Here is a 20,877-nt window from a genome sequence, read left to right on the forward strand (position 1 = left end):
TTTCAAGATAATGTAACAATCCTAAATGTTACATATCTATATACTTAAGGAACAAATAATACCAATTCTGTAAATCTCTTCCAGAAAACAGAGAATGAGGGAGCACTTTCCAACCCATATTATGAGGCCAGCATTTCCTTAACGCCAAGGCCAGAAAAGACATTACAAAAAAAGTAAACTTAAAGGCCATTATGGTCTTGTGAACATAGACATAACAATTCTCAAGCCATTAGCAAATCCAATCCACTGATATATAAAAAGGATAGCTCATCATGAACAAGTACAAATGCAAGGCTGGTTCAGCATTTGAAAATCAATCAATATAATTTACCACATTAATGGATTAAATAAGAAAAGCCATATGATCATTTAAATAGATGGAGGAAAATCTTTTGACAAAATTCACCATTTATTCATGATAAAAATTCTCACCAAACTAGGAATTTTTAAATTCACAGAAAACTAATAGTGTAAGACTGAATGATTTCCTCCTAAAACCAGAAACAAGAGAAGGATGTCCATTTTCACCACCCCTACTAAAAACTGTACTGGAGATACTAGCTAGTCAAATAAAGCAAGTAAAAGAAATAAAAGATACAAAGATTAAAAAGGAAGAAATAAAATTGTTTTTAATTTGCAGACAACTTGATTGTCTGTGTAGAAAACCCCAAGGAATCCACAGAAAAATTGCTGGAACTAATAAGAGTATTTAGCAAATTCACAGGGTATAGTCAATACACAAAATTCAATTGTATACCCATTTATCGTCAGTGCTCACTTGGATTTTGAAATTTAAAAAATACGATTTACAATAGCACTAAAAAAGGAATACTCTGGTATAAATCTAATAAAATATGTGCAGGATATGTGTGTAGAAAACTACAAACACCAATCAGAGAAATCAAAACAGATCCTAAATAAATGGAAAAATATGTTCATAATTAGAAGACACAATATTGTTAAGATTCCTTTTCCTCCCAATTTGATGTATAGATTCAGTGCAATCCTAATTAAAATTCCAGCAAGCTTTTGTGATTCTAAAATTGACATGGAAAGGCAAAGATACTGGAATACTTAAATGAATCCTGAAAATATACAAAGTTGGAAGACTCATATTATCCAATTTTAAGACTTATTATAAAGCTGCAGGAATAAATACAGTGTGGTATTGGTAAAAGGACAGACACATAGATCAATGGAAGTGACTAGAAAGCCTATAAATAGCTGTTCACAAATGCAGTCACAAATAGTCAACTGATTTCATATAAAGTTGCAAAGGCAGTTTAGTGGAAATGGTCTTTTCAACAAATGGGGCTGGAATAATTGGGTACCTATTTACAAAAAAAACTACGACACATACCTCACATTTGACCCAAAAATTAATTCAAATGGATCATAGACCCGAAGTTTAAATGTAAAGCTATAAGACTTCTAGAAGAAAACATAAGAGAAAGTCTGTATGACTTGGGGTTGGCAATGAGATTTTAGATACAATACCAAAAGCAAGATCCATGAAAAAAAAAAAGGGATAAATCAGACATTATCAAAATTTAAAATCTTTACTCTGCAAAAGTGAAAAGATAGTGAAAGACAAACCATAATCTTGAGAAAATATTCACAAATTACATATCTGATAAATACTTATATCTAGAATATATAAAGACCTCTTAAAACTCAACATTAAGAAAACAATTCAATTTTTAAAGGCAAAAGATACGAACAGACACTTCACTGAAGATCTATGAATTGCAAATAAGCATACGAAAACATGCTTAACATCACTATTCATTAGGGAAATTCAAATCAAACTCCAATAAGATACCACCATACACCTATAATATAATGGCTACTTTTTTTTTTAAACTGACCATATCAAATGCTAGTCAGGATGCAGAGCAACAGGAACTTTTGTTCATTGTTGGTGGAAATGCAAAATAGTTCTGCCCACTTTGGAAGTTGGTTCAGCATTTTCTTATAAAATTAAATATAGATTTACCACGGGACCCAGAGGTCACACTCAAGGTATTTATCCAAGAGAATAGAAAGCTTATGTTCATGCAAAAATCTGTACTCAAATATTTATATCAAACTTATTAATAATTGCCCGAAACTGGAAGCAACCAAAATGCTTTTCAATCAGAAAACAGATACACTGTGGTGTATTGATTCACCCAATAACATGGATGGATTTTAAATCCATTGTGCTATGTGAAGAAAGCCAGGCTCAAAAGGCTACATATTGTTTAATTCCATTACTGTGGCATTTTAGAAAAGGCAAAATTATAGGAATGGGAAGAAACAACTTTGAAATTGCAGAGTAAAGACCTCCAAAAATATGCTCCTCCATAAAAGTAATGAGAACACTGGGGAAAATTGTCAAAAGCAACTTATTCAAAACTCAGGAAATCAGCCGAAGGCTCCCAAAATTCCAAGGAGCATTTAATCAAAAAATATAGTTGTATCTTGGTAAGAACTGTGATCTTGGTGGTATTTGAGCTTACCCTACTCCCATCACCTTCTCTGGGTACAGAGAATTCCCCACATACTCCTCACCTGGTTTCCCTTAATGTTAACAACTTACATTACTATGGAACATTTGTCAAAATAAACAAACAAACAAACAAACAAACAAAAAAACGTTGAAACTTTACTATTAACTAAATTCCAGTTCCTGTTTGAATTTCACCAATTTTTTTCACTAATCTTTCTTTTTCAGCTCCAGGATCTAATCCAGAGTACCACATTGTATTTACTCACTACGTCTCCCTAGTCTCCTCAGTTTTTCCTTGATTTTTTATAACTTTGACAGTTTTGAGGAGCACTGTTCAGGTATTTTAAAGGAATGTCCCTCAGTTTGGGTTTGTTGAAGGTTTTTCTCATGATTAGACTGGAGTTATGGATGAACGCCACAGAGATGAAGTATCCTCTTGCTTTGCAAGAAATGTTTTTAGAAAGTTCTTCAGAGAGAAGGAAAATGATTCAGGTCAGAAACTCAAATTTGTGTAAAGAAAGAGCATTTGAAAAGGAATAAATGAAAGTAAAAGAAATTTTTTTTTTCTTATTCTTAACAGATCTAACATAATGGTTTGTTCAAATAATAATAGCAACAATTATTGGATGATTATAGCTTATTGATAAGTGAAATGTATGACAGCAATGTAATAAGGGATGGGAGGGAGGAATTGGGAATTACTCTCTTATAAGGTACCTGCACTATAAATGAAACAGTTTAATATTATTTGAGAGTGGACTTAGATTAGTTGCAAATATGTATTGCAAATTCCAGGGCAAGCACTAAAAGAATTTTTAAAAGAAGTATGTTTGATATGCTAAGAGTGGAGAGAAAATAGAAGCATATGAAATGCTCAATTAAAATCAGAGAAGGCAAAAAAAAAAAAAAACAGTGGAAAATGAAAAAGAAACAAAGAACAAGGGCAATGAATAGAAAAATAACAAATATGGCAGATACTAATCCAATGATATCATTAATCATTTTAAATGTGAGTAACATAAATACACCAATTAGAGGACAGAGACTATTAGAATGGATTAAAAAAAGACCCAACTTTATATTGTCTATAAGAAACCCACTTTAAATATAAAGATACAGATAGATTAAAGGTAAAGAATGGAGAAAGATAGACCATGCTAACACTATTATATAAAAAAAGCTAGGATAGTTATATTGATTTCAGACAGCAGACTTCAAAGCAAGGAAAATTATCAGGGATAAAAAGGGATATTATGTAATGATAAAGGAGTCAATTATCCAATTAACAATGCTGAACATGTATATATGCACCTAAAAACAGAGCGTCAAAATACATGAGGTAAAAATGGATAGAACTGCAAGGAAAAATAGACAAATCCACTATTATAATTGGAGAATTCAACACCCCTCTGTAAGTAACTGACAGATCCAGCAGGCAGAAAATCATTAAGGAGAGAGTTGAGGTGAACTGCACCATCAATCAACTCGATCTACACGCAATTTATAGAAAACAGCAGAATACACATTCTTTCAAACCTATTTGGAACATTAGATAGACCACATTATATATAAAACACATCCTAACAAATTTAAAATAATAAATCATATTTTGTATAATAAAATCATGCAAAATAGCTCTTAGAACACAAGGGAATCAAACTAGAAATCTATAACAGAAAGATAACCAGAGAATCCCAAAATATTTGGTCAAAAAAGAAGTCTCAAGAGAAATTGGAAAACATTTTAAACAAATGAAGATGAAAATTCAATTTTTGGGATGCTGTAAAAGCAGAGCGTAGAGGGAAATTTATAGCATTGAAAGTATGTATTAGAAACGAAGAAAGATTTAAATCAGTAATCTAAGCTTCCACCTTAAAAACTTCAAAAAAGAAGAACAAAAGTATGCAGAAGAAAAGAAATAATAAAAATCAGAGAAGAAATCAATGAAACTGAAAACAGGAAAACAATAGAGAAAATCAACAAAACCTAAAGAAGGTTCTTTGAAAATATCAATAAAATTGACAAACCTCTAACCAGGCTATTCAAGAAAAAAGTGAAGAGATAAATTAACAATATTAGAAATGAAAGAGGAGCCATCACACTTGATCCCATGAAAATTAAAAGGATAATAAAGGAATATTATTAACAACTACGCCCATGAGTTTGTTAAGTTAGATGAAATGGGCAAATTTCTTGAAAGACATAATTTATTAAACTCACACAAGGACTATGTCTATAAAAGAAACTGAATCTCTACAATTAATAAACTTCCAAAAAAGAAATCATCAGGCCCAAATGGCTTCATTGGTGAATTCTACCATACATTTAAGAAAGAAATAATACTAATTCTACAAAAACTCTTCCAGAAAAATTGAGGAGCACGAATACTTCCCAAATCAATTTTTGAAGCTGGAATTACCGTGATTCCAAAAACAGAGTCATTTCAAGAAAAGAAAACTAAAGACCATAGTCTTTCATGCACATATATGCAAAATTCTAAACAAAATTTTAGCAAACCAAATTAACAATATATACTACATATGACCAAGTGGGATTTACTCCAGGAATACAAGTTTATTTAACATTTAAAAATCAATCAACACAATTCATCCTATAGCAAAGGATAAAAGAAAAATCATATGATCACCTTAATAGTTGCAGAAAAAGCGTTTGACGAAATCCAGCATACGTTCCCAGTTTTTTAAAGGAAAAAAAAACGCCTCCACAAACTAGGAATGGAAGGAAGTTTTCTCAACTTGTTAAAGGGTTTCTATCAAAAAACCCTTACAAACAGCGTCACACTTAATGGCGAAAAACTAAATGTTTTCCTTCTAAGATGAGGAATAAGACAGGGTGTCTGTTTTCATCACTTCTATTCAAATTTGTACTGAAGTTTCTAGCCAGTGCAATAAGGCATGGGGAAAAAGGATAACCAGATTGAAAAAGAAGTAAAACAGTCTATAGCCAAAGAAGACATACAGTCTATGTAGAAAATTTGAGCAATTCTATTTTAGAAAGATACTAGAACTAATAAGTGAGTTTAGTAAGGTTGCAGAATATAAGATCAATATATAAAAATCAATTGTGTTTCTATATACTAGCAACAAGCAATCAGAAACCGAAATTTAAAAAACAATACCATTTAAAATAGCATCAAAATATGAAGTGTTTAGGGATTAATCTGACAAAAATGTGAGTGACCAGTGCACAGACAACTACAAAACATTGCTGAAAGAAATTAAAGAAGACCTATATAAATGGATAGACCTTGTTAGTGGGTCAGAAGAATATTAAGATGTCAATTTTCCCCAGATCAATCTACGAATCCAATGCAATCCCTGTCAAAATCCCAGCACACTGTTTTGTAGACAATGACAAACTGATTCTGAGATTCATATGGAAATGTAAAGGACCGAGAATAACTCAGACGGTTTTGAAAAAGTACAAAGTTGAAGGACTAACAGTATCTGACTTCAAGACTTAAAATAAACTTACAATAATCAAGTTATTGTGATAAAAAACAACAAATAAGTAAGTGGAACAGAATATAGTCCAGAATAGACCTATGCATATATGGACAACTGACTTTCAACAGCCATGCAAAGGTAATTCAATGGAGAAAGGATATTATTTTCAACAAATAGTGCTAGAACAATTGGATATCCATATGCAAAAAAAGGAATGAATTTTGATCCATACTTTACACCATATAAACATTTTTTAACTCAAAATACATCATAAACCTAAATGCAAAGCCTAAAACTATAAAACTCCTAGAAGCTATCATCAGAGAAAATCTTTTATCATGGGTTAGGCAAGAATTTTTTAGATATGACAACAAAAGCATGATCCATAAAAGATCACATTGACATATTGGATTCAATCACAATTAAAAACTTCTGCTCTTCAAAAAATGTTATTAAGGGAATGAAAAAAGTAATAGACTGGGAAAAAAAAATTGCAAATCATGTATCTGATAAAGGAATTGTATCCAGAATACATAAGGAACTCCCGAAACTCAACAGAAAGAAATTTTAGAAAACCTAATTTTAAAAAATAAGCAAAAAATCTGAACAGACTTTCACCAAAGAAGACACTCAATGACAAATAAGCACATGAAAAGATGTGCAATATCAATTAGTCATTAGAAAAGTGCAAATTAAAACCAAATGAAAACATATGCCCATACAAGACTTGTATACAAATGATCATAGTAGCTTTATTTGTAATAATAAAAAACTGGAAACAACCCAGGTGTCCATCAACAGATAAATGAATAAACAAACTGTGGTATATCCATACAATGGACTACTATTCATCAGTGAAAATGAACAATTGATACACACTACAATAAAAATGAATTGCAAAACTATTGTGCTGAGTGAAAGAAGCCAGGCAAAAAAATAATGCCATAGGTTCGCATTTACAGAAATGCTAATGTATAATGACCAAAGGCAGATCAGTGGTTGCCTGGAGGTGGGAGAGGGGCCAAGGGACTAGAAAGGGGCACAGGGAAACTTTTGGAGCTAACAGATACGTTAATTTTCTTGATTGTGGTGATGTTTTCGCAGGTTTATACAGGTATCAAAACTTCTCAAACTTTAAATATGTGCAGTTTGTTGCATGTAAATTTTACATCAATAAACCTGTTTTTTAAAAACTTCATGCCAAACTTTGAATCGGGTTTAGTCAGTCACTGCACTGCACATAAACAAGAAACGTGGCACGCTTGTGACCTGGGGCTTTCATGTAGGAAAGGCACAGTGTGGTGTGTAACACTGTGCACCCCTCAGACACTGCCCCCAACCTGCTCAAGTAGTGAATCCTCTGTTTAGAACAACAAAGGAATAGATACTACTCTCTCTTTTTCATATAATCTTATAGACATTTACTTGATGATTTTAACTTTTACTTCTAAATGAAATGAAATGCAGATTTATTTTTCATTCAGCTAGCAAACCAGAAAAGGTTATGTTCATTTTTCAGAAAGGGAAGTAAACAAACGAACATCACCAACTCCCATATTTATGGATCTCACATATACCAGCAGGAGTAATAAATTTACTCATAGTGCTTGTTTTCAGGAAAAAAAACTAATCCAGGTAGAATCCACCTCCTACAGAGTCAAATGCCATTTAGCAATAAATAATGGCCTCAAAGCATTTAGGAAACCTAGCCAAGTAAAATGATCCTCTTTGCAATTTAATGAAAAGTTACAACGGAATAATGCATGGAGAACCCACCTGAATTATGAGGTGTGAGGAGCAAAATCTAAATTACTTTTGCTATAGTTATAGTGTGGTTAAAAAAAAAAGTCTCTCCCTTTTCATTGTGTATCAGTGTCCGTGAAAGACCTAAATACCACTTACCTCAAATTAAGTTTACTTGTTACCTCAAGTAATAATTTTGACATAGGATGGTTAACCAGAGTGCTTTATTTCAGCTTCAGTTCACCGCCTCTTCATTCAAACTGCACTTTTAGCCAGAGATGCAATATATCCCCACTACTCAATACTACCTCTGAATGTTGCAACTAATTTACAGTCTAGTACTTATTACATGCTGCTATACACAAGTAATGCAAAAAAAAAAACTTACTGGGTGGGTGCTTCTAATCACCTGGGGTTCTTTTTGTACACTTAATCACAGTTAAAGAAGCAATCTCCTCCTACATTTCAGCATGACTATGTATTTTTGATTTTTTTTAAATTAAAATTTAACAAATAAAAAAACTGTATGCCAATAAATGTGTAAGTCTAGAAGAAATAAATACACATAAAGAAAAATATAAAAATACCAAAACTGGCAAAAGATATTGACAGTTTGAATAGACCAATAACCATTAATTAAAATAATTACAAGGCTCCCCGACAACACCTCAAAAAAGCGTCATGCTGTAGCAGCTTTACCACTTTCTTTTTACCTTCTATTTGGTAAAATAAAAGATACAAAAAAAATCCCACATAAAATCAATATATAGCGTAATTAATTATTATAAGGTGACCATATTTGTAACTACAATCCAGGTCAAGAAATACAACTTTGCAAGTCCCTCTAGAAACTCCTCCACATACCTTCCACAACACAACTGCTTCCTTCCCCTCAAATATAACCATTAATCTGACTTTTATGTCATCTCTTCCTTGTGTTTCTTTGAAGTTTATCAGTCAAATATGTATCCCTAGACACTATAGTCTTGTCTGATTGTTTTTTCTATATCCTTTGAGACACTGCTAATCTCCAGTCTCCTCCTTTAACTCTGTCTTCTCCTTACAGCTGTCTTCTGTATTTTCTGCAAATTAGCAAGTGGACTCAGGTTCAATCCGTTTGTCAAGAATATAGCAGGCGTTTGGTCATTAGAAGACACTTATCGTCTAGATGTCACTCCTTTTATAATGTGATCTAGCTGTTAATGTTCTATACTGAGATTCACTAATTCATTGGGAGTTGAGAACTAGTAGTGTTCTAATTGTATCATTTCTCTTTCAGTTGTCAGCTGGAAAACTTTCACGAAGATTTTGGATTTTAACGTTATCTTATGGGTTTCAATGCATTGGTATTGCATTCCTTACTGTGGTAGATTGGAAAACATGGCCATAATATTTTGCATCTTTTCCTATCATGAAGTGGAGTTTATTTCCCCACCTTCATTGAATTTGGGCTGGCCTTGTGACTTGTCTTGATCAACAGACTATAGTATAAGTAAGATTGTGCAACTTCCAAACCTAGTTTCACACCTTGGAGCATTGTCCTGAGCCCATCTGATCTAACCTACTGGGGAATGAGAGGCCTTTGCGGAAAAACTGAAGTGGCCTTGCCTACAGTCCCAGTTAACTACCAACCATCTTGGGACATCCGGCTCTGGCTGAGCTACCAGAAGAATGCAGTCACAAGAATGAGCCCATGCGAGACCAACAGAACTAGCCAGCCAACCTACAAAATTGTGAGAAATAATAAAATGTCATTTTAGGCCAGTGAGTTTTGGTGTGATTTGTTACATAGCAATAGATAACTGAAACACTTACTGAAACTCAAATGTTCCCATCTTTGGCCAGGAGAATTGCCTCAGATTGGGTTCCCTAGAAACAGACTCTGAAACAGAATTGCATGCAACGGTTTGTGAAGTGTGCTCTTGGAAGATAAACCTGTTAAGAGAGTAAGTGAGGCAGAATTGGGCAATAGGAGAAGCTAAGATTCAATATAGTTGCCACTGAGGTTTCAGCTGATCCTACAAGAAGCCCTTCCAAGTTGTCCCAATTGAGGCAAGAAAGCTCAGCTTTTGTATCCCAACTTCACCAATCATTTGCTATAGGATACCTTCTGTGAAGGGAGCAGAGTCTTGAGTTAATTGGTTCCTTGCAACAGAATGCATTTCTTTGTTTGACAATGTTTGCTGTAGCTGGGGAATAGGTGCATTTTCTCTGTGAATGGCATCCGAGGGAACACCACATGTCCACTGCAGGAAGCCTCTTCAAATTGGCTCCTGAATTGTTTGGACATAATTCTAGTAGTCTTTGATAGCTTCTTTACTGGCTGGCATGACATGGAATTTCTGACAATTTTATACATTTCCTGCCCCAGACCTGGAAATTTTCCAAGCCATTTTTCCAAGAAGCTCTGGTTTCTTTTGGTGGGAAATGGCATTGCAAGACCACAATCTGGCACTAGGAATGTTCATTGTTGTATTTCACTGGCTCTTTATGACTACAGGGGTTTTGTTTCCTTTTTCTCTAAAGTCCAGTAATTTTAGAATTCATTGCCTGCCACTCAACCTCTTCCTCTTCCTGTGTTAGCTATCTTTTTCAGAGGGTGGTTCCAATGCCATCACCTAAGCACCTTACTGAAAAGTCAGCCTAACGATTACCTCTTTCCTCCTATCTGCAGTCCACATCATATTTGTGGCCCCAGCCCAGATCCTGACTTGTAAAAAGTACTCCACAAATATTTGCTAGAAACAGTAAAAATAGCTCTTTTCTTAGCACTTGTTCTATTCTCTGGAAAGCCATGCCTGTCTTTTCTGGTAACTAGAGGCTGTTCCTCAGTAACCAACCTGCTTGAATTGAATTCCTGTTTCTACAGAACAAGAAACACATCCTAATATTGTCCAGATCAAAGGGCATACCATCTGGTACCATAAACTTCCCAGAGGTTGGGACCCTTCCTAGTAGGGGCTGTAAGCCCTGCCTACCCAGTTGTCCTTTTTCCTCTTCACAAAGGCAACCTCGAAAGGAAAAGGGGTCAGAGCTATAAGCTGAGAGTAAAGTGAAGAGTAAAGTGACAGAGGAGAGGTGAGTATTTATTTATCCGTTTATTCTTTCATTTACCAAATGTTTCCTGAATTCCTGCTCTGTCCCAAGCCTAGAGCTGGATGATGGAAGATAGAAAATGACCAGACAGAGTCCTCCAGGCTTGAAGAACAAAATGTCAATCAGAAGGAAAAGAGAAAGGAGCAGGTACAGGATCCACTGGAGTCAGGGGAACCTGGAGGAAAACATGTTTCACAGTCCAGTTTAGTGGACAGTGGAGGGTCTTGTGAGGAGAGAATGTTTGTGCTGGGTCTTAACTGATGACCAGCAGAGGGAACAACATGGAAAAGAACAAGGTAGCTTGTTCTGAAAGAAATGCCTAACTAGGCATTCCTATAGAAAGACAAGTAATTCAGGGCTTACAGGGTTTGACTGTACTAGCTGAAGTTTATGACAGCGGTGTCCCAGCCCCAATCTCCCTTTGGCAGCAGGTGAGACTATTAGATTGCCCATTGTGGCCCATCAATATCTGGAAGCTATAGCATGTGCCAAGGAAGACTGGGTATGAAGAAGAGATAGGATAGGGGATGATCAGTAACTAGCTCAGGTGACTCTGGGGCATTAGGTCTGCTAATTGGGCAAAGAACTTGTGTGCAGCCACACACACACACACACACACACACACACATATACACACACACAGGGAGCCCCTATCTCCATCCCTCCTCTGTTGGGAACTCAGTCTTTGGGCTGAAGGCCCAGCCCATGGTACCTCCTCAAGGCATAACTGCAGCAAAGCAGCAAGAAGAGGTACTAGGGGGTATAAGTGCGCCATGCCTCAGACCATGTCCCTTTTGCTCCCGTTCCTGGTTGCAGAGGCTCTAAACTCAACTGAAATACTCCCAACTATAGACATGCTAATAAGCAGAGGCAGCAAGACCTAAAGCCATCCACCAGATTTGTATCTGGGTAGGCAGGCTCCTCACCTCCTGCTCTCCTAAAATTTAATGGAGACCATAAATATCTTCCTTAGCTAAATGGGAAATGAGTTCTCTTCAGAATATGTTATACGCAACCCACATTCCAGGTGAGCAGAGCTTCAGAACACACAGGCAACTCTCAAGTATTTATTTAGTTGACATCTTAAATCTCAGCATTTCATAATGCCTCAACACAACTGGGTGTCTCTGGATGTGGCCACTGGGACACTGAGGAAGGGGGTTCCAAGACTGGGTTGCCTCAGTGGGGTCTGTGGGCAGAGGCTGTCTATTCACAGACAGATTCACACTGGGATGCAGGGGAACTTCTCCCAGTCCCAGACAGCTGACTCCAACATGGAAACCTCAGCAGGGACGTGGCGACACATTCTTCACTCTCTCTTTTTTGGTATATGTTCTCCAAAATGTCAATGAATCATTATATTCCACTGGCAGATCAGCTTGCCTTCTAGCTGGGATCTTTCACCCCTCTCCTTCCCAGCAGGCAGAGCACAGTGAAGGCTCAGGGAGCACAGCCAAGGCTTTACTGTGTCTGAGGCAGGTGACATGTGCCCTGGGCCAGGACACATCCCGGGCTCCAGCCTTGCTGCCATGCTCTGCTGTGTGGCTCTCCACAGGAATAGTGATCCCAACCAGAATTTGAGGGCAGGGCAGTGAGAAAGAATAGGAGGTCGGAGGAGAGGCTTGGTGCGAGAATCAGAACGAGGGGAGGGGGCAGGGTGATCAGGGGGTCACCAGGAAGCCCAGGGCAGCACCAGAAACAGGCACAAGATGAGGAAGGCCACTGGATCCAGAGAGGAAGCCTGACTCAACTGAGCAATGAGCCACTCCCTGTAGAAACCAACTTCTGTATAAACTCCAGGAAATCCTTTGCGACCACAGCCAATGCCCCAGCTCACGACCCCCACCTGGATCCATGTGTTGTTATATTCACAGACCAGGGGGCCCCCAGAATCTCCCTGGAGAAAGAGAAGGAAACAAACAGCAGGAATGAAGGAAGATTCTCATCAGAGCAGGCTGACAGCACTGCAAAGTACTGGAAGAAAGACATGCATGGGGCTTCCCCAGACACCCCAAAGGCCCTGCCAGGCCTAGGTTTCTGTGAAGATGACATTTGAAATTGAAAATTTTCAACAAAAAATTTGTGCACGTACCCAAAAAATTGTGTATAAAACACTGTACAAACAAAAAAATGGTTTTTTTTTACACTGAGATAACATGAGTTAAAGTGCTCACCTGAATACATTGCCTATCACATAGAAGGGGCTCAAAATATGAAAATTACATTAGTATCATCTGCCTAAATCTCCCCACTCCCCTTTCCAGGCAGCATCAGCTGCCCTCTCCTAAAAGATTAAGCCAGGCCCAACCAGGTGAGCTTTGGCAGCTTGTCCCCTTGAGTCCCTTAATCTGAATAAAGAATGAATGGAGGAGCCATCAAATAACCCAGGCCCTGCTGTCTGGGATTGAGGAAATTTTGAGAAACAACCAAAATGCATAAGTGGCAAGGGGCCCATGAACTGACCTGGCAGGAATCCTTTCCTGCATCACTATAGCCACAGACAGTCCCTTTGGTAACCCAGGTGGAGCTGCTTGACATTTGTTTCTGGAGTACCTTATTACATTTCTGATACAACATAATATTCTGCTTGGCCTCCTGAAGGTATTGTGGTGCATCTTTCCATTCTTCTACAGAGAAACAACTTAAGAGTGAGTGGATGTGCATAAGTGGGACAGGGCAGAGAGACCCCACACCCATTCTGGGACTCCATACAGTGTTTTCACACATAGATGCCCCCTGAGAGGAAGGCAGGGTAGTGGGTTTTGTCCCCATTTGACTCGACATGGGGAGAGGAGGAGATAAGAAGCAAAACCAAGACAGAAGAAGGAAGAACAGATCACAAGAGAGGGAGGCAAGATTTACCAGCCTGAGATATCAAGACATCTGTCACTCTAAGAGGAATAATGGTGACAGTGTGTCCCATGCATCCGTAAAGCATCTATACTGTCCTGAGCAGGACAGAGAACACCCCAAATGTACCAAATCAACCTCTCTCTAGGGATAGGAGGCCCTACGGCCTCACCAATAGGAGTCCTCTGGCTCTGTCTAAAGTCAAGGCAGGTACTTCCTGTGAGGGGCAGCTCATCACCCCCTGAGCTGAAATCTGCCTTGGAGATGGCCCCACCAAGGCCCCAAGCCCTGACATACCAATAGAAATTGAAAACACAGTTGTTAAATTATTCCCTGGCAGCATCTTCTCCACCCTCCACCCTCATCCACCTGCTAGAAAATCTGCCTCCCTTTCTCTCCCTTTAGTTTGCAGGCTAACCCCAGGGCAAGACTGCTTATGCTTGGCTTGAGTCTGCTGTAGTCTTGCTTTACAGTCTCACCTGATTCACTTTTTTTGCCCCATCCAGTTATCCAGCACTCCTTATCACTTTCCAATTGGAAGGACTTTTCAGGGAGGCACACGGGCTGGATGTGCGAGGAATAGTTCACAGGGAATTCAAGCAGAGCGAGAGCAATGTCGTTTGAGATGCTTCCAATAGAATCATAGTATTTGTGGACAACAATGTCTCGGACTGGAACCACAACCGCCGTGTCAGATTCATGCTTCACATGTATATCTCCCATCTTCACCGTGTACTCAAATTGTCTGCAGGAAGATCCTGGAGGGTCTACACATACATCCCTTCCACAACTTCCAGGTGCTTTCCACCCTGGCCCCATCCTCCCACAATAGCAGTACAGCCACAATCATCCCTCCAACCCACTTTCTTTCCCAGATTCCTGACCACTCTAGTCTATTGGTTCTCGAAGGGTAGTTTCCTGACCAGCACCATCAACATCATCTGGGAATTTGTTAGAAATGCAAATTCTCTGGTCCTACCCCTGATCTACTGAATCAGAAACCCTGAGGGATGGGGGACAGGCAATCTGCATCTGTCCTGCAGGTTTTTCTGATGTTTATTAAAGTTTAAGGACCACTTATCTAGACAAAATGGTCTACTGCACCCCACTCTTAAATATTCCCTCTTGTAAATCTTTGCCCAACTGGCATCTCTTCTCTTCCTGCCACTTGGGTTGAAGGCTAATCGGCACAGCATTTAAAAGCAGTGACTTGGGACTGATTTTGGTTCTCGACTGTCCAGGCTACCAAGGGTTCTAACATCACCTACCTCTGACTACAGTCAGCACAGCAGGAGCTGTGACCCCTTTTTACAGATGAATAAGAAGCAGCACACAGAGAGGGACAGGTCTGGTTCCAGTTCGCACAGCTCCATCAAGGGCCCAAACCCTGAGCCCCAAACACTCACCCATATATGCAGTGGGCCGCTGTCAACACCCACTGATGGTGGATGAGGGAGCCTCCGCATAAGTGTTTATCATTGATCTGCAGGCTCACCTGCCAGGGCCACTTCTTCTCGGCAGCCGGGGCACCACCAACTATCCTTGTAGACCGACGGCCACATCCTGGAGCACGTCAGTGAAGGGAGAGGACAAAGTAAAGCCAATACTCCCCCACCCACCCCACCCCTGTCCCACCGCCACCACCACCAGGGTTGCCCAAAGCAGAACCAGGGGATCAGAACCTCGAGGGTAGGGTCAGGTCCTCTCAGACCCCCAAGGAAGATCATGTCCCCAGAGAACCCCCTTCTCCAAGGCACAGTCCCATTCCCCTCAGACCAGGGCAGTTCTCTCTGGCAGGGCTTGGCGCGGAAACATAACCTGAAGAAACTGGCGGGAGCACTGTGATCGCAGATTGTAATCTTGTATTTCCAGTTTCCACAGCCTGGAAGGAACTGGAGTCACCTGGGGCCAACGACGCCGAATAGGGGGACTCCGTGACCCTCCCGGACTCGGGGGCTGCAGAGGTTCGCGGAGCCCTTGCAGGGGGCAGCTTCCGCCCGCTGGCTCCGGGCTCCCCGCCAACGCGGCCGCCTGAGGCGAGAGGAGGGGCTGAGAGCGGCGCCGACCCGCCCGCAGCCTCCGACCCGCCCTCCGAGGGCTCGCAGAGCCGTGGCTGAAAGAGCAGCAGCCAGAGCAGGAGAGCCAGGGAGCCGCCGCCGCCGCCGCTGCGGGGACCGCCCGGGAACGCCATGGGCACCGCCGGCGGCCTCAGCCCTTGTGGTGGCGCCCCCTCGCGGCGGCTCCTGCCCCTGCCCTCGGTTCTGGCGGGAAACAGGGGGTGCTGCGCGAGCCGGGGGCAGGGTGGGGCCACGCGGTCCTTGGACGGGAGGAGCCTTGACCCGGGTGTTTTCCCTCCTCGTAGGCCTCCTTGGACTCAGACCTCTCCCTCTCATTAATGCGGCGCCTCTTCGGCACACAGAGACCCCAGGTCTAGGTCCCTGGCCACAGAAGCCTGCGGCTTCCGAGCAGTGGCACCCGACCGCCGTTTTTACCACAGAGATGCATGCATAATTTTTTGCAGCCCCACGGAACTTCTCAGGCTTGGGTAAGGGCCCGGCATTTCCCAGCACCTCCCTCCCCAACTTGTTTGCAATAAAATTTAAAACTTCTTAGTAGGAATATTGCATTTAACGTTATTAACCCCTGAGTTAGAGATAACACTGCTATCTTGTTTAACAATCGACATCCACATTCAACGATGTTCAACATTGTTAGCCTTTAACAAAATGCAAATTTAAACCGCAATGATACATCACTACACGCCTATCAGAATGGCTAAAATAAAAAGTAGCGACGACATAAATGCTGGTGCAGATGTGGAGAAACACTCTCATCGCTAGTGGGAATGTAAAATATTACGGCCTCTCTAGATCAGCAGTTTCTTGCAAAATTAAATATACAATTCTCATCCAACACAGAAATTGTGCTCTGATATTTACCCTTGTGAAGATCTCTATTCACACAAAAAGAATGTACAAATATGAATAGCAGCTTTATTCATAATAGCCAACTTCTGGAAACATTTTTGTGTTCAACAGAATAATGGCCACCAAAAGATATCCAGATGCTCAGGAACCTGTGACTATGTTACTTAACATGTCAAAAGGAATGTGATTTAAGTTAAGAATTTTGTGATGGGAAGATTATACTAGATTATCTGGGTGGGCTCAATGTAATCACAGGAGTCTTTATATGACGGAGGGAGAAGAGTCAGAGTCAGAAGGGATGTGATGACAGAAACAGAGGTCAGATTGAGATGGGGGTGGGGAGGTGGCAATAAAGAGATTTGAAGATGCTAGCAACTGGCTTTAAAGGTGGAGAAGGGGACCACGAGCCAAGGAATGCAGGCAACTTCTAGAAGTTGGAAATGGCAAGAAAACAACTTTTCCCCTAGAGCCTCCAGAGGGTCACAGCTCTGCCAAAACCTTGAGTTTAGGACTTTTGACCTCCAGAACTGTAAGATAATAAATTTGCATTGGTTTAAACCACTAAATTTGTGGTAATTTGTTACAGCAGCAATACAAAACTAATACAAACTCACATATCCCTCAATGGGTGAATGGTTAAACAAACTTTGTTACATACACACCATGGAATACTACTCAGCAATAAAAAGGAATGAAATATTGATATACACAACAACTTGAATGAATTTCCAAGAAATTGTGCTAAATTAAAAAAAACAATCTCAAAAGGTTAAATGTGGTATGATTTTATTTATGCAACTTTTTGAAAAGACAAGATTTTGAAAAGACAAAAGAGTTAGTGGTTGCCCAGAATTAGGGAGATAGGTGTGGTATTAAAAGGGCAACATATGGGATCCTGCTGTGATGGAACTGTTGTGTATCTTGACTGTCATGGTGGATAAATGAACCAACACATGAGATGAAATTGTATAGAACTAAATATGCACACACATACCCACAAACGATACAAGTATAATTGGAGAAATATGAATAAAATAGGTGGACTATATCAATGTCAATATCCTTGTTGTGATATTGTATTACAGTTTTCCAAGATGATAACATTGGATTAACGAGATGAAGGATACAGAGAATCTCTTTGTATTCTTTTCTTTTTCTTTCTTTCTTTCTTTCTTTCTTTCTTTCTTTCTTTCTTTCTTTTTCTTTCTTTCTCAATAATTTTGTTTTGTTAGAGAAGTTGTAAGCTTACAGAAATATCATGCATAAAATATATAAAATACAGACTTCCCATATACTGCCCCTATTATTAATTCCCCATTCCTTACTCCTAACCTGGCCCCTGTTAATCTATATTATGACTCTATGAGTTTGCTTACTCTTATTATATCATATCAGTGAAATCATACAATATTTGTCCTTCTGTATCCGGCTTATTTCCCTCGACATGATGTCTTTACAGTTCTTTCATGTTATCCCATGAACCAGAACTTTATTCCTTTTTGGTGCTGAAAAATATTCCATTGTATGTATATACCACATTTTGTTTATCCATTCATGATTTGATGGACCCTTGGGTTGCTTCCATCTTTTGGCAATTGGGAATAATGCTGCTATGAATGTTGGAATGCAAATGTCTGTTCAAGAAGCAATATAGTAGAAATTTTAGGCTTTGCAGGCCACATATGATCTCTATTGCATATTCTTTATTATTATTATTATTATCTTTTAAAAATGTAAAAATCTTATTTGAGGCCTGTACAAAAACAGGCCATGACTGGAATTGGCCCACAAACCAGAGTTTGCCAACTCCTGATTTACAGTATTCTGATTCACAAATTCCAGATACCTAGCTTCCCTGAACTTCTATTGAGTCTCACTAACTCAGTGATTTTACTATGATCTATTTGGGTCTGCATCCCTGTGTCATCTGAAAATCGCTTCCACAGAGGAAACCAGAGTACTTATAGAGCTAACTTCATTTGCTCCCCTTCTCTCCAGGATATCAGTCTTGCCCTGCCTGTTGTCCTGGTGTCTGAAAAGAGTTATTTTATGTTTAGCCTTTAATCCACTTAGAATCTTTTTGTGTATGGAGTGAGATAGGAATCCAATGTCACTTTTTTCCATATGGATAATCAATTGTCCTACCACCATCACATTCCCATTCATCATCAATGTTATCTCTTTCATATATCAAGTGTACATGTATACTGGGTCTGTTCTGGCTTCTCTATTATTTCCGTGGTTCTATTTACTTTCTCTGTGTCAATACCACAATTTATTGATCACTAGAGCTTTTGACCATTGGTATATGGTAGAACTCATTCTCCTACATTGTCTTCTTCTTCAGTAGGATTTTGGTTATTCTTATCACCCTGTATAAATCTAGAATAAATTTGAGAAGTTTAAAAAAAACTGTTGAAAATTTAATTAACACTGCATTGAATCTAAAGATCATTATGGATTATTGTCATACTCATGGTATTGAACCTTCTTATTCACAAACATGGTGTATTTCTCTTATTTAGGTCTTCCTTGAGGTCTTTCAATAAAGTTTTATATATTTTCCCAGAAAGTCATGCACATCTTCTGTGAGACTTATTCCTAAGTGTCTTATATTGTTATTTACTTTTATAAATATTATATTTAGTAAAATTATGTTTCTTAACTCTGAATTGTTGTCGTGATACACAATTTTATATTGTTCTTTTTATTCAATAATCTTATTAAATATTATCAAATTATGTTTTCAATTCTGATGATTTGTATATTCTTTGGGATTATCTATGTTTACTACCAAGTCATGTACAAATAATTATAGTCTTCTTCTTCTTGTTATTTTCTGAAAAGGATATATTCCATTTGTTCTTCCAGATATACCTTCTTGCCCTGTTGAGTTAGTCCTATCTTGCTTTTTTAAGAAACCTATGCATTAGAAATTATTATTTTATATAATTATGAAATTAGGTATTTGTTATTACTTGTTTATTTATTCATGAATTAGGCAAGATACCTGATAAAATGTGGCAATGGAGAGGCCCCAAAATTCAGTGGCTTAAACAAGAAAAAAGTTTACTTCTCTCTTCCTTTGTGGTATAAATGAAGGCAACCCAGACTGGTTACAAGGGTACACATTTTAATAAGGGCACACATCTCTGGATCCAGGATGTCACATATGCCTTTCTCAACTTTTAGTCTTTGGGAAAGGGAAATGTAACAGCTTGAATCTGTTATGAACTCCAGGAAAGACTGTGTTCTTCAATGCAATCTTGTAGGATTAGATTTATTATGGGTGGGATCTTTTGATTAGGTTGTTTCCATGGAGATATGACCCACTCAACTGTGGGTGAGACCTTTTGACTAGATTATTTCAGTAGAGGTGTGACCCCTGGCCATTTAAGATAGATCTTGATTAGTTTACTAGAGTCCTTAAGAGAGCTCAGGTGCTGACACAGACCCAGACACTTAGAGATGCAGACAGAAAGATGTTTGGATATGCTTAGCTAAGAGACGAAGCCCAGAGTTTGCCCCAGAGAAGCCAAGAGATGCTTAGAGAGAAACGCCCTGGGAGAGCAAGCAAGGCTGCACAGGAGCTGAGAGAAGCTAAGAGAGACAGAAGCCCAGAGACATTTTGAGGAAAGCCATTCTGAAACCAGAACCCAGGAGCAAAGGACCAGCAGACACCAGCCACATGCCTTCCCAGCTGACAGAGGTGTTCCAGGTATCATCAGCCTTTCTTCAGTGAAGGTATCCTCTTGTTTATTCCTTAATTTGGACACTTTTATGGCCTTAGAACTGTAATTTGTAACCTAATGAGTCCCCTTTATAAAAATCAATCCATTTCTGGCATTTTGCATAAAAGCAGCTTTAGCAAACCAGAACAGAAAAGGACCAAGAAAGCACACTCATGTCCATTTGCAGGGTATACCCCCAAAAAAACACATATTACTTCTGCTTATATCTAATGGAATCAAGATGGCCCTACAAGATTCAAGGGGAGCTGTAAAGGGCAGTTTTTATGTGGGTGGCCATAGATACACTCAGCTTTAGCAGACATTGTTGTTAACCATCCAAACTCCTTGGAATCTATTTTACCTGTTCATCATGCCCGGCTCCCAGATAATCTGGGTATTGTTACTAAGGGCTCACACCTACATCCTTCTCAAGAGGCTTGCGCTTGGGGACATGCAGCCAATTGCAGAAGGTTACAAGAAGTTACATCCTTCCCCATCCATCCCCAATCAGCCCGTAGCAAATGACTTCTGGTGCAGAACATGAAAGTCCAGCTCCCTTGACTCAAGTCGGC

General features: G+C 39.1%; 1 protein-coding gene across 1 annotated transcript; it reads right to left on the minus strand.

The window, feature by feature from the left end:
- Positions 1-11,885: 11,885 nt before the first annotated feature.
- Positions 11,886-15,838, minus strand: LOC119526687 (serine protease 44-like). The gene is made up of 5 exons (XM_037826018.1): positions 15,466-15,838; positions 15,054-15,210; positions 14,127-14,392; positions 13,261-13,424; positions 11,886-12,694 (listed from the first exon to the last, which is right to left on the minus strand). Exons 1-5 carry the CDS (start codon positions 15,836-15,838, stop codon positions 12,467-12,469), a joined length of 1,188 nt encoding a protein of 395 aa, XP_037681946.1. The 3' UTR covers positions 11,886-12,466.
- Positions 15,839-20,877: the final 5,039 nt, after the last annotated feature.

The sequence above is a fragment of the Choloepus didactylus genome, chromosome 1 (assembly GCF_015220235.1).
Source record: "Choloepus didactylus isolate mChoDid1 chromosome 1, mChoDid1.pri, whole genome shotgun sequence".
Taxonomy (NCBI): domain Eukaryota; kingdom Metazoa; phylum Chordata; class Mammalia; order Pilosa; family Megalonychidae; genus Choloepus; species Choloepus didactylus.

Coding starts and splice junctions, on each gene's coding strand:
- LOC119526687 (XM_037826018.1), bottom strand. CDS start 15,838: ATGGCGTTCCCGGGCGGTCCCCGCAGCGGCGGCGGCGGCGGCTCCCTG. Junction 15,211..15,465: donor GCTCCCGCCAGTTTCTTCAG/GTTATGTTTCCG, acceptor GACGTGCTCCAG/GATGTGGCCGTCGGTCTACA. Junction 12,695..13,260: donor CAGGAAAGGATTCCTGCCAG/GTCAGTTCATGG, acceptor CTCTTTCTCCAG/GGAGATTCTGGGGGCCCCCT.